Genomic DNA, 13,508 nt, shown 5'->3' with positions numbered 1-13,508 from the left:
GACCTCTCCTCCCTCCGTTGTCCGTTCCTCGTCCTCACTGGAAGGGTCATATTGAAATTCTATACCAGCCTGACGCATTTATTATCGCGTGAAATTCGGAACCTTCCAAATTCCACCCCTTTTAACCTGACCCCCCTTCATTAACAGTTTAACTTTTTCACCCTGGCTGCATTTTACTGTGCGTGACTGGCGACGTCTCGAATTCCCCGACATCCATGTCTCCATCCCCACTACTCGCCATCCTCCTCACAAAACCCTCCTCTGTTCGCTCGATCGCCGGAAGCCTCCGCCGTGCGCCGCCGCGTGCCGGCGTCGATGGCCATGTCCGATGGGGCGATCCCCCTCGGCTGTAAACGGGCGATGGCCGCCAAATCCCAACCGGCGGAGGCGGCGGAGCTCGTGGGCTCATCCTCTCCGGCCGTGACGCCGCCGCCGCCTCCGACGGAGACGCGGGCCTCCGACGATGGCGATTCGGAGGGCGATGACGAGGCTGCGACCGACTTTGAGAGAATCACCGATCACCAGCTGCAGGAGTCGATCAAGCGGACGCGCCACTCGCTGGGGCTGTGCGCCAGGCTGCGTGACGGCGGTGTGAAGTTTTTGAGGAGAATCCGCCGCATGGAGAAGGAGCTTGATCGCCGCCGGGCCGCCGGGCTAAGGAAGGTGAGTGAAATGTGGGTTTTTAGCAATCGTTCTGGGTGGAGAAGGGAGGCTGAAGGTTTTTGGAACTATGTGTATCGCCTTTTTTTTATTATTATTTCTTCTAGGTTTCATGACCCGTGGATTTTTTTTTCTTGCGAGGCTATTGCTGTGTTTGGTTCACACCAAAATTAGAATTTTGATTGAAATTAGAACCATGTGACGGAAAATTTGGAAGTTTATGTGTGTAGAAAAGTTTTGATGTGATGGAAAAGTTGGAAGTATGAAGAAAAATATTGCAGCTAAACACGGCCTATGTGTGGGTTAGGAATTTTGAGGAATGAAGGAGCGTGCAGATTTATGATGTGTCATAAATTTATCTCGGATTTTAGATTTAGTGAGGTTCTGGGTAAAAATGAATTGTTTTCTACTACTACTGATTACTGAAAAAAAAAGTTCTCTTTGTTTAGAATGGGAAGAGTACGGCTAGCACGTTAATAAACGTATAAATTGAAATCCTATAAATGTCGAGCACTATGCTCCGAACCATTTCCATGAATTGTTACAGTCTGCTGCTAAATTAATTTGCTAGGATATTTGATCATATAGAAATGGGTGTTGCGGAGCCCGGTTATTTTAGCTGCCGACCCATGTTTATTTTTCTTTTCTGACTGGTACTTCTACTGGCTTTCAGTAATGAATTTCTGAATTTAAAAATTGATAGTTGTTAATAACTTTATGTGATGTGCAATGGAAGGGGTTGTCAAATAATTGTCAAATATAGGATGCCTTATATCGTGGGATGGAGGGAGATTATTCAATAGCGTTGATGAGTTCATGAGGGCCACTATATAAGTTGTCAAATAGTTACTCCCTCCTTTTCACAATGTAATGACTTACATCGTGAAACGGAGGAAGTATTTGTTAACGACTTGCAGATTTTCTCTCTTCTCTTTTGTATTCAATTAGAGAAATCATATAATTTTTGGCTTTTGACCTTGAGAAGCCAGAAGCGCCAAGTGATTAAGAATTAGTTCAATTTGTTCCTTGGAAAATTTTGCACAGCATCATTTCTTTGTAATGTGAGCTATTGTGTTTACAACAGGGATGGACAATACAGTAACAAGTAAAAAAAAGGAAACATTTTTCCACACTATTCTTTTCTTTCCTGTTGACAATATAGTAACAAGTAAAAAAAAAGAAACATTTTTCCACACTATTCTTTTCTTTCCTGTTCCCTAGAGTGCTATCACCCTAATGTATCATATTCATAAGCATATTTTGTCCATGTCCTGGGTTAAGTTTTTTTTCTTAAATTATTGTAGGGTGTCATAACTTGGAGGCCGACAGTGAAATCTCCTAGCCAGGATGATTCCCATGCCTTTAGTAAGCACTACATATTCATTTGTTGTTTATGCATAATCACATATCATTAGTCACGATTCACGGAATACACATCCTGATCTGCTTTCTTTTACTTATCAATCAGTTTGATTATTTATGGTCTTAGATGATAAATGTTGAAATCAGCACATAGCTTCGTCGTGAGTCTGATCTAGATGTATTGCACACAGAGAAATTAAGATTCATAGCAGTACGTAGGAGTTAAATGGTATTAAATTTCAAAACGAAGGTAGGAATTCTCATTGTAGAGCTCATGGAAAAGCTCCACTGGACAATGTACAGATGTATATCTTCCTACTGCCTCTTGAGGGAGAGCATAGGTGTTTCAGACTCTAGGCACTTAATTATTGAGACAGTTTCTGTGCATGATCAGCAAGCCACCCACTGAACCAAATGCATGAACTTCTGGCTTACTTTGTTTGGTCAATGACACGAGTTGCACATCACTGTTGGAGACTTGGATCTTATCTTTGTGTACCTGACTGTTAATCCTCTTTTGTAGAGGATGGTGACAAGCTCAACTGGGTAAATACTTCTAGCAAACACCACCAAAATGTACCTATTACTCCTACAACGAATTATGGACAGGTGTGCCTTTTTTATGTCCCTTTTTCTAATGGCACATTTTTTTGTGATTAAAATCTACGTGATATTGTGAATACTCTTCCTTGTTATATGCAGGCTGAGGATTCAGCATTTTTCAAAGAACTAAGTTATTTTGGCCGAGAAAAACACGCAAGCCTTAAGAAAGTTGAGCAAAGCTCAAGAACTACAGTGAGTCATCAACCGAAAAATCATGCAGTTTGTCCAAAGCGAGCTGATGATAAACAATTGCACATGGACAATAAGATTATTGTCAACAAAAGGAAGTTAGGTTCGAAGAGCTGTCTCAGAAAAAGACCGAAAAACAACTCTTTTGATTCAAACGGCATGTATGATAAACTACATACAAAAGATGTCACTTTGGGGAGATCAACTAAGAGGTATGCACTCCTTTTTGTTGATCTACTTGAATTTATTCCTTTTTCCTTTTTCTACTTTTAGTATGCCACCCCTTGTTTAGTAATCCATTTGCGTTGCTTTTCCAACTGCAGACTTTTTACATTGTCCTTGATGTACATCATTACAACTTATGCTGCGGTTTAGATTGTTGCATCTTTCATATTGTTGGTCATTTTGCAAATAACAAATTTTCTATCTGTTTGCTCCCATGGTTCCTGTCAGCTGCACAATTTTTGTTCCCATCTAGCAGGAAATTACTGAAAGATGTTGAAAACACTGTTTTCTCAAACTAACTATATCTCTATTGTCTAATACACACATGAAACTCTTGATAGAAATAATTTGCTATTCTTTCCATGTGCATGTCTTATGCTTTGATTCAGTAGATGACTAGATGTTGAGACTTTGTTTTGTCTGTCTTCGATGGGTATTGTCACTGGAGACTTCAACGTTACAGTCCATCTAGCTACACTAGTAGGCACATTAAGTGCATTCATATCTAATAATGTTTTATATTTTGTATTGTGCACGGTTTGTATTAACTGCTATTCGCCTAGTCAGGCAAATAGTTTGGCAGTGGTACTGTAAGTTATTACCTTACTTTCCTTGGTTTCCTCATAGCCAGTGATTTCAATCGGCTTGATGGAGTTTATAAAAGTATGACAGTAAGCCTGTCTTATCTTTTCTAATTTTTAGGAAGAATGAAATTGCATCTTGATAGTTCTTTGATCTATATCTTGTAGTGTCTGAAACCAATAAATGTAGTTATTGCTAACCATCTTTATTCTCATGAAGCTATATCATCTCAATTATTTAAAGCCAAGCCGCCTAGCTACTAAGCACCTCATGTTTTACATTTTGTCATGCAAATTTCCCCCAGTTCAAACCGATTTATGTTTCTCATACCGAAAATGGTTCTGATGTGCAGGTGGGAGCATACTAAGAATCACATCACTGAGTTCAGGGGCCTATTTGATTCTAAAGAAAGAAATAAAAAGAAGGTGAGCCACGGTGACGGTTATTATTACATTTTTTTCTTACATTGTTATGGTACTTTCCCATTTGTTCCATGTTAAATCTGTTATGTTGACATTGGATGTGATGATTCGTTCTACACGCCAGTCCCTCTTCCAACTGTTCACATAAAAATGTCCCATGTCAACATATGAAGTCCTAATCCTCTCCTTGGATATCTGATCCCCCCCCTCCCCCGGCAACCTACATGCACATACAAATCATATCTAATTTGGAAATACACATTGATTTCTCTTACAACATTATGTTTGTAACGAAATAACCATGATCACATGTAAATGCTTTCAAACATGAATCTAACAGTTCCAGGACTCATCATTGGTCATTAATCACCAAATTTGAATCTTGAAATACACATGAGACATATAAAAATCAACAGAGGGAGTACTCAACATGATCCAGTACAAATAATCAATTTCTTCTGCAGAGCCTCGGTACACTGCCAGTACAAACAAAAATTGCAACATGCACATTTGACTTAATAAGTTGTAGTCGTATTATTTTGTGCAAACAGGTTCTCTGTTATTTTACCTACCATTTTTATTTTATTGAACAAGAATTCAATGTTCTTAGATCCTTGAGGTTAATAAAATAAAATTAAAACCCTAGACATATCACATCTTGGGCACCAACTCATGTACGATTGATTGGAATTTAATTTTCTAAGATGATCTCCAAGATTTCCAGTGATGCAACGATTCTACATCATCACTAATTTTGTTGATATTGTCTATTCAAATTGTTGACACAAATAATTGCTCCATGCGTATTTCAATTATGTTCTTATATGTTTTTAGGATGTGGTTCTCTTGGATGATGAAGATATGGAACCTGCTAAATCAATTAATGTTGAAATGGCTCATAAATGGTAAGGCAATAGTGATGATGTCTTTTGCCTATTAAAGTTTCTTTGCCATTAATTTTTTAGACATGATCAATTATAGATATTATTTCATTAATCAAATCACACTTGTGTAGGGATGAGTCAAAGATTTACTATCCTTCAAGGTGAGAATCATGTATTGTCATTGAGGTACCGGGAGGAGAGAGAGATTTCTCCCTTCTAAGCTGATATCTTTGCTTCTGTCAACAGGACTGATCTCGAAACTTTTGAGCTGATCTGCTCTGATATAGAATGCCTTGAGCCTGAAGAATATTTGAAATCACCTGTTATAAACTTTTATATGCAGTAAGTAATATTTTTCTGCTCTGCAATCACTTTATCTCCATGTTCAACCTACAAGTGATTGCATAGGTCCCTGTAGCTGTTAAAAATAAATCTTCATGGATGTGATTGAGCTGCATTTATTTTAAGGTTTCAGTTCATTTCTAATATTGCTTGGACTAGTCAACTTTGAATTGCTACTTTAATGGTTCTGAGTATTATGTTAGAATAGAAAAGTATGCTTGCTCATGTATTCACAATATTAGTGGTCCTTATTGCTCATGAATGCATTGTCTGAGGCTGAAAGGAATATTTGGTGTGCAAAGGTGCAAAATTGTGTCCAGTAGACTGGTTCATGACTTGTCAATATATCTCACTTTTGCTATGGGGTGTATCATTGTAGATTTGTCAAAATTCAGTACTTTGTTGTAGGCTTGAACTGTCCACTCTGATTATGGTCATTTCAGGTACCTCAGGAAATCTAGAACATGTGGAGACTTGTACATTTTCAATACATATTTCTATAGCAAACTTGAAGAAGTACTATCCAGGATGGTATGCTCTTTAATCTTTCTGTGATATATTTGTGATGTTCAACACCACTTATCAATACCCTTCTGTGACCCGAATTTATACTTCAATTGGTGCATGAGTTTACATACCACATAAACACTTGTGAATTTCTTGGTATGGTGCGATGTGTTCTGCTGTTGAGCAGTTATGTCATAGTGTCGTTTAGTTCATATTTGTGTTATCTTGCCTTATAAATATAGAAGCTTCAATCTATTAATATTGTTAAGAGAGGGTGAAAAGGAGTCACCACATTATCTAATGGTCTGGTGCATGTTGAGCCTGGACGTATATTGTAGGATGAAGGGAGTAGTGAGCAAAATATTGAATATATTCACACAAATCATGTTGACCAAACAATTAACTTCTTTAATCATTATCTTCAGACATGAATCACGTTGACTGCACAATTTATTTCTTTGTTCATACTCTAGAGACATGGCTTTTCCTAATTGCCAAATAAAATCCTACTTTGAGTTTTGGATATATTGCATAATCACCATTTAGGTCCTTACTATATCTTTTAGGGGACGTTGAATGGGAAACTTGCAAATATTATGGGTTTATGTTCAATTTAATTGCTGTTTGTTACCTTTTGCATGGAGTACTAAAGTAATACCTTACCTTTACTCTTTTACATGCTGGGATTATCTCTTCTTCACCTGCAATGCTAATACCTTCCACTGCTGACTGATTACCTTTTCTAGGGTGACCATGATGATTCACAATTCAGCAAGTTAAGGAGGTGGTGGAAACATATAGATATATTTAGACAACCGTACATAATTCTGCCTATTCATGGAGAGTGAGTTTTTTCTTCTCTGGATAATACTTAGATGAAGCAGAATTTTTTTTTCCCATCTGCTCCTTAGGCAAATGGTTAGCACTTTACATGAGGTTATTTTATGGTTTGTAAGCAATATTCTGATGTATCTAGTTATCATATATGATGTTAATTAGCTTTTTTGTTGTAAATTAGGATGCACTGGAGCTTGATAATTATCTGCATGCCTGCAAAAGAAACAGAATCTGGGCCGATAATACTTCACTTGGACTCTCTAGGACTCCATTCCAGTCGTGAAGTTTTTTATGTTATTGAGAGGTACACAGTCACTCTTGATACATGCTAAGCATTTGGTTTTGATCCCAATCTTATAGGATTAGATAATTGATCCAGGACTGATGCCTGCCGTGCACTTTTCCTGTTGTTATTTTGTAGTTCTAAGTTTCCTACTATTAACCTACTTCAGCCTTCTCCATGAATTTCATTGCAGCTTCCTCATAGCAGAATGGCAACATCTACAGAATGATTCTTCTTATACTATCCCCTTTTCAGGGAGAATATGGAATCATCTATCAAAAAATATAAACAAGGAAAAAGTTCAGGTAAAAAACCTAGTTTTCTAGCAAATATTTGTTCAGAGGACAGCGGTTTGTTGTTTTACAATAATTGCTCTTTAGTCTTTACTGTGTTTCCTGATGTACTCACTCCGTCCCAAAATATAAGCATTTCTAGCTATGAATTTAGACTACTATATATCCAGATTTATAACTAAAAGTTATATTCTGGGACAGAGGTGGTGGTTTTCTAATGGTTGCTTGGCTGCCTTCTATTTTCACATATCCAGGTGCCAAGTCAGCGTAATAAGTATGACTGTGGTATCTTTATGCTTCATTACATTGAGAGGTTTATTCAAGAGGCACCAGAGAGGCTGACAAGAGAGAACCTTTGCATGGTATGTATCAATTTTCCTCCACTATCTTCAGACATGTCTTGAGTCCTGACAATTATGCTCTTGCTGGGTCTTAGTTTGGACGGAAATGGTTCGATCCCAAGGAAACTTCTGGGCTGCGGGACAGAATTCGGGCACTAATGTTTGATGCATTTGAGAGTGCTCGGATGGATGATGAATCGTCGCAGTCCGAGTCACATTCTGATGATCAATCTGGAGATGAAGATAAAGACAGGGATGGAGTCATGGTTGTGGTGATTGACTAACGATGGATGAATGGCACCTAGCTTTACATTATGTGATGGTACAGTTTCAGGCTTTCAGCAATATCGGCTCTCAAATGTCACGCTGTTTATTAGCTGAAAAATGTCTGTGCTGCTCTGGAGACTGTACTAGAAAAGGATGCGCCAGTGGTGCTTAGCGATGCAATTATAAAGTACTACACAACGCACATTTCTTGTAGCCTGGTAGTTTATGGGGTTTCAAGATGAAAGTTTAGCGTTTAGGAGATGTACTTTTGTGCATATTGATAGGAGGGGGATCGAAACCCCGTGCCTAAACGCCTTCTGTACATATGCCCCCCCCCCCCCCCCCTCCTAAACGCCTCAGTGCCTCACATTCTGACTGCATTTTTTTTTCTTGGCTTGATTTTGCAGACATAGCGTGTTTGGTGGAGGAAATTATTAGGGGGATGGGAGTTTGAGAGGTAGGGATTGTTAAGTCTATTCTTTGGTTGAAGGACGTGGAAGTTTTAGGAGAGTTTGGAAAGAAGAGAGTGAACTTCCATCTTTTCAATACCTTCGTAGGGGCATAACTGGATGGGGAATTCCCTTCTATCATCACTTAAAATTCAACTCCCATCCATACTTCACATGATTTCACTTAAAATTCAATTCCCATTCATATTCCCCGTGATTCTCATCTCTATTACCAAACCCATAAAACCAATCCCTTCACTAACTCCCTTTGCACACACCGTTTGATATGTTACCTTAAGGCGTCTTTTTCACCAAATAATACCAAATGTAAAATACCACTGGCAGGAGCATGGTGCATGTCACAATTACATGCCAAGCAAGTTTGCATCAACAGAAAAACTGACATGGTGTAGACTTTGCATTGCTGCTAGGCAATTGGCGTCATATACTCAAGGATACTGTAATCCTATGGCGTCATAAACAAAGATTCTTTTTTGAGGGGTCAAATTGGACGCAAAATGCCGTTAATCAACAGAAACAGGTAAATGCATAATATGTTGCAAAGTTGTGATGAATATGATCGCTTGGACAATCATCTGGCACATGAGGCCATCATAAGTTTTAAGCAGAGAAAAAATTTAGTACAGATTCCATCAGCAAAAATCCCGGGTATTATAGTCCACAAGTCTTGTAACTAATGTTATTGGAACCTGCTGGGGGAAAGGCTAACAGAAAAGTTTCTTGTGTGGTGACCAAAACACCACTCCTGTTATAGAGGTGTTGCAAACCCTGTGATAGCACACCAGGAAAAAAAAACACAACGGGTTAGAACAAAAACAACAGTATCAGATGGCAAAGAAAAGGGGTGCATGACAACATTAGACTGAGACAGACATAAGCAGGTGCTGTGTACCGAAGCTAATATAAGTGGTTTGGTCCAGAACAAAATTTTCTGCTAGCAAGCATATAAAAGACAGGGCTTACAGCAAGTCAGACAGGGGCTTACATAGTTGCACATGTTTCCAGCAGAAATAGTACTGAGAATTCAAGATACTCATACTATAGCATATAGTCCTATAAGATAAAATTGTGCAAGGCTTATGTAAGTGGCGAAATGTACTTAGGAGGACAATCAAGTAAGTGGCGAAATGTGAGAATGCACTGATAACTGTTCTCCAAAAGGAGAACTCTGTCATGAAATGCTCACCAACTGAAAACAAAGACCTTTCTGGTGCTTGAATGAAGATAAAACTTATTCAAGGCATGACAAATATAATGTTGGAAACCTCTGCTTAATCAAATGTTTTTATTGCAAGTAAAAGCAATAGCTGAAGCAAACATTTATCCGAATATATTATGCAATATAAAAAAAGACACGAATATTAGGAAATGGCCTAATATCAAATAATTAGAAGGGGTGAGGCTTCGAACCCAGGTCGTCTAGCCCACCACCTTGTGGAGCTAGCTGGAAGATCCTTGGGCATTTCTCTATACTATGCAATATACACCATGACTTATATTCATTAGAGTTGAAATACACACATGCATTCATAATCCAATTATGACAGCATATGACAGAAACGATGGTGGCATCACTGCATCAGTAACTAAAGATAGGAAAATATGTAAAAGTTGAACTACAATCTTTGACCCAATCTATCAAATAGATCACATAACAGGAGGCAGCAAATTGAACATATCAATTCGAAATTCTATAGATTAGCACATTACACATTCCAGCCAATACAAGAGTTCTGCCTCAGGCATAACCGGATGGTAGTATTATACCACTTTGGCTAATGTGGATTTAAGATGATGGATGGGTGCACCAAAATCAAACCCAACTGAAGGGAACAACATCATGTAATTTTTCAGTTCCTAAATGGACATCATTTTTTCTGATCTAATCCATTACAGCTCCTCTAACAATTTAGCACTGAGATTAAATTAGAAAACGAAGTTGCGCATGTTTACCTTCTGAGAGCCAACCCCAAGATCCGGGCTTAAGCCCGAGCATGGAGGTGAGCAAAGCCGACGCAGTGGCGCTGTGCAGCGGCATCAACCCATGCGCGCCGCCGAGCGCCTCCACCGGGACCCTGCATCGACGACCGCGCCGAATCTGAGCAAACCAAACCGTCCTAGGGGACTGACGGGGAACTAATCGACGGAATAGTAATACCTCGAGATCGCGGGGCGCCGGCGAGTGGAGCGAGGCAGAGAGAAGGCCGCGAGCTCAGGGGAACGAGCCGCCGCCGCAGCCGGCGCCGGCTGGGAGAAGGCCCTGGAAGAGGAAGCCGAGCGCAGCCCCGCGAGGGCCCGCCGCGCGCCGCCAGCCGCCGTCGCCATGGCTGGTTTGGAGTTTGGACGGGGCTCTAAACCTCTCTTGCCCTTCTTGGGCTTTCCTTGCTTGCGGATTGACGCTGGGTTCAGGTTATGTGGACTGGGTCTACAGGAGTAGCTGTGGACTACAGTGTCTATGTATTCTCTCATCTTTGAAGAATGAAACGAATAGAGAAATGTTTTGAGTTTCAATTAAACTCTTCGAAACATTTCATCAATCGGATTTGGTTCAACAGCTCATTCAGTCAACATTTATATTTTCGTTCGCATATTGTGAGATTAAATCCATCCTAAGGAAGTGTTTGAGAGAAGGGGAAAGGGAAAGATCGAGAAAATAAGTAAAACAAGATGATTTATTAGCGCATGATTAATTAAGTATTATAATTTAAAAATGGATTAATATAAGTTTTAAAACAACTTTTGCAATCTAAAAGTATGTGTGCGAAAAATGACGTAGACATTTTCTCTCCGTTTATTCCTTTCTATCATATCCTCCATCCACGAAATAGCGTGTGGTGAGAGAAAATGTAGCTCTAGAGGATACGCCATCCAAGCATGCAAAGATATCACATGCGCTATCCTAGAGAGATCCTTGCGCCATCCCACAACTGGCATCCCCATCCAGTTCTTTTCCCCTCCCCCCCCCCAATCGGGATCAATCCATGGAGGGTGAAGGTAGAGCGGAGAGAGGATGCACCAGTGGCCACCTTCGCTGGCCACTCCCGCCGTCGGCCACCTGTGCCCGCCGCCGCCACTTCACCCAGCTCGCTCGTGTCGCTCCTCCGCCAATGCAGCCCCATAGCCCGGCCGCTCGCTCTGTTGCTTCACCCGTGCCGCCCCTCTGCCCAACGCCGCCCCTCCACCCGCGTCGTCCCACTAGTCAGCCCTCCTCATCCTCCCCGCCCTCTCGGCAGTGGACATAGAAGAGAGAAAGAGAAAAGGTGAGGAAGTTTTTTTTAAGAGTGGTGAAAGGTGAGGAAGTTAATATAAATGCATGGTAGTTGAAAGATATCAATAAAATATAGGATATTGGCATATGGATGATCGTTTGGAATTTGTTGAGTGAAAAGTAATATGGAGTAGAAATCGTTTTAGATGACCATCTAAATTGGAATATGGAGGATAAAATTTGGATAAACTGCTAGGATGCTCTAAGGCCCATTCAATTCAGATTTTGGTTGCGGGGTTTTCATAAGTATGCTTTTTAAACTACTAAACCGATTTTAAGAAAATTTTCTATATAAAAGTTTTTTTAAAAGTAAACAAATCTATTTTTAAATTTATAATAATTAATATTTAATTATTTGTTCGCTAATTATAAGCTTCTCTCATAAGCCATGGGCTCATGATCCCAAACCCCACTATATAGAACGGGGCCAATTAGCTATTGAAGGTAGATTGCGCATCTAAAGTAATGAAAGAAACAATATTTCTTGAAAGGACATTGGGCCACGTAAGGTGAAAAACAATGACCATTGGATGAATGTTTCGATGAAAGATGGCCGTCTGATCATTAACATACATGCGGTAAAAAAATGCACTAGCCACTTCCCTCCGGATCCTTCTATGTCTCCCCTCAGACATGTGGCAAGCAAGGAAAAATTACTCCATGAAAAATAGAAAATGGGCTATTGGTTTGCATGGCAATTAATTGGCATAATTTAATGGACTGCACTAAGATCAATTTTGAGACATCAAATAAGTAAAATAAACATGAGCGGTTGTTGTGAAAAAATATATAGGAATACATATTACGGTAGTACTGTATGTAACTTATGGACTACTTTAACAATAAGGAAAAAGACCACTATAATTATAAGGAAAAAAACAATCTTAAGATATTTTAACAAAAATGGCATCTTACACGCGACTCTGAGTAGTGAAAGGATTAATCTTTCTCACCACCACAATTTGCCACGTCATCAAAATAATCAGAGCCGTTGGATGCAACATGTATTCAATAGATAACGTCGGATCTAGAGCGAGGATGGGACAGTAAAAGATGACTCATGTCAAGGTTCAGGATTCAGGAGTCTTCGGAAAGGATCTAGAGAAAGGAAGCAGACCTATAGTCAAATGGACAAAAAAAAAAGTCACGTACTAAGCTTCCTGGTATTAGATATAGACCATAGCTATTGGGATTACACATGATGTAATTAGATCAGCAAGGAAGTTAGTCAATTTAAGTGTTTTTAAGGCATTAGCTTGACACTGGTTATTTTATGATTGAGAGTAAAATATTTGAAAATATGAAAAAAAAACTATTGCAATGCAATAACATGATTAACAAAAATAGAATAGGACATATAAACAAAGATAAAAGATAGGAGGATCAAAATTATATTGAATAAAAGAAGAAACATATACATTCAAGCAAATTATGATTCAAGTGGAAAAACATGATTAAATTTGTAATCTGAATGCCCATTGAAAATTACCTACGGTAACAGATAATTTATATGCGAGTTTCTAAATTATGAAAGATTCACGCAATTACCACTCTAGACTGATTGCTTTTCTTAATACCACTTTCAATCATTTACCAAATAGAAAAAATGGTTTTAAGATATTAAACATGTCAACAGATGTATATTAATATTATTTCTCAATCATTTACAAACAAAAAAAATTGAAAACCCATTCATAATACATTCATGGCATTGTGGTACATTTCTTTCAATTGATTATAAATAACCTTAAACATGTGATTCTTTTGTAAAATTTATATACAATAAGTACAAAATTACCTATAAACAAACTCTTAGCTTTGGGGTTTGCAATAAGGTGAGTATAGTAAAAATAAATTTACTATAACAAATAAACTGGTAGGTTATACTAAATGTTGTAAAATTTATTCAACATATGAATGTAAAATTGACGGTAAATATAGAGGGTGTCATGGTCCTTCTTCTTAGTGGCATA

The 13,508-nt window shown here is 38.8% G+C and overlaps 2 protein-coding genes across 2 annotated transcripts; one reads left to right on the top strand and one right to left on the bottom strand.

Annotated features, from left to right (window-relative positions):
• The first annotated feature begins 223 nt into the window (after positions 1 to 223).
• LOC4327883 (ubiquitin-like-specific protease 1D) lies at positions 224 to 8,121 on the top strand. Its single transcript, XM_015779601.3, has 14 exons — positions 224 to 663; positions 1,965 to 2,025; positions 2,546 to 2,631; positions 2,725 to 3,026; positions 3,974 to 4,046; positions 4,878 to 4,948; positions 5,059 to 5,088; positions 5,174 to 5,269; positions 5,713 to 5,800; positions 6,523 to 6,620; positions 6,795 to 6,917; positions 7,090 to 7,201; positions 7,444 to 7,551; positions 7,626 to 8,121. The coding sequence occupies exons 1-14, from the start codon at positions 316 to 318 to the stop codon at positions 7,812 to 7,814; spliced, it is 1,785 nt and encodes a 594-aa protein (XP_015635087.1). The 5' UTR covers positions 224 to 315; the 3' UTR covers positions 7,815 to 8,121.
• Positions 8,122 to 8,770: 649 nt separating this feature from the next.
• Positions 8,771 to 10,651, bottom strand: LOC4327882 (protein NUCLEAR FUSION DEFECTIVE 6, mitochondrial). Its single transcript, XM_015774448.3, has 3 exons — positions 10,426 to 10,651; positions 10,221 to 10,342; positions 8,771 to 9,035 (listed from the first exon to the last, which is right to left on the bottom strand). Exons 1-3 carry the CDS (start codon positions 10,590 to 10,592, stop codon positions 9,016 to 9,018), a joined length of 309 nt encoding a protein of 102 aa, XP_015629934.1. The 5' UTR covers positions 10,593 to 10,651; the 3' UTR covers positions 8,771 to 9,015.
• Positions 10,652 to 13,508: the final 2,857 nt, after the last annotated feature.

The sequence above is a fragment of the Oryza sativa genome, chromosome 1 (genome assembly GCF_034140825.1).
Source record: "Oryza sativa Japonica Group chromosome 1, ASM3414082v1".
Lineage (NCBI taxonomy): Eukaryota > Viridiplantae > Streptophyta > Magnoliopsida > Poales > Poaceae > Oryza > Oryza sativa.
This window is presented reverse-complemented; position numbering and strand designations above follow the sequence as displayed.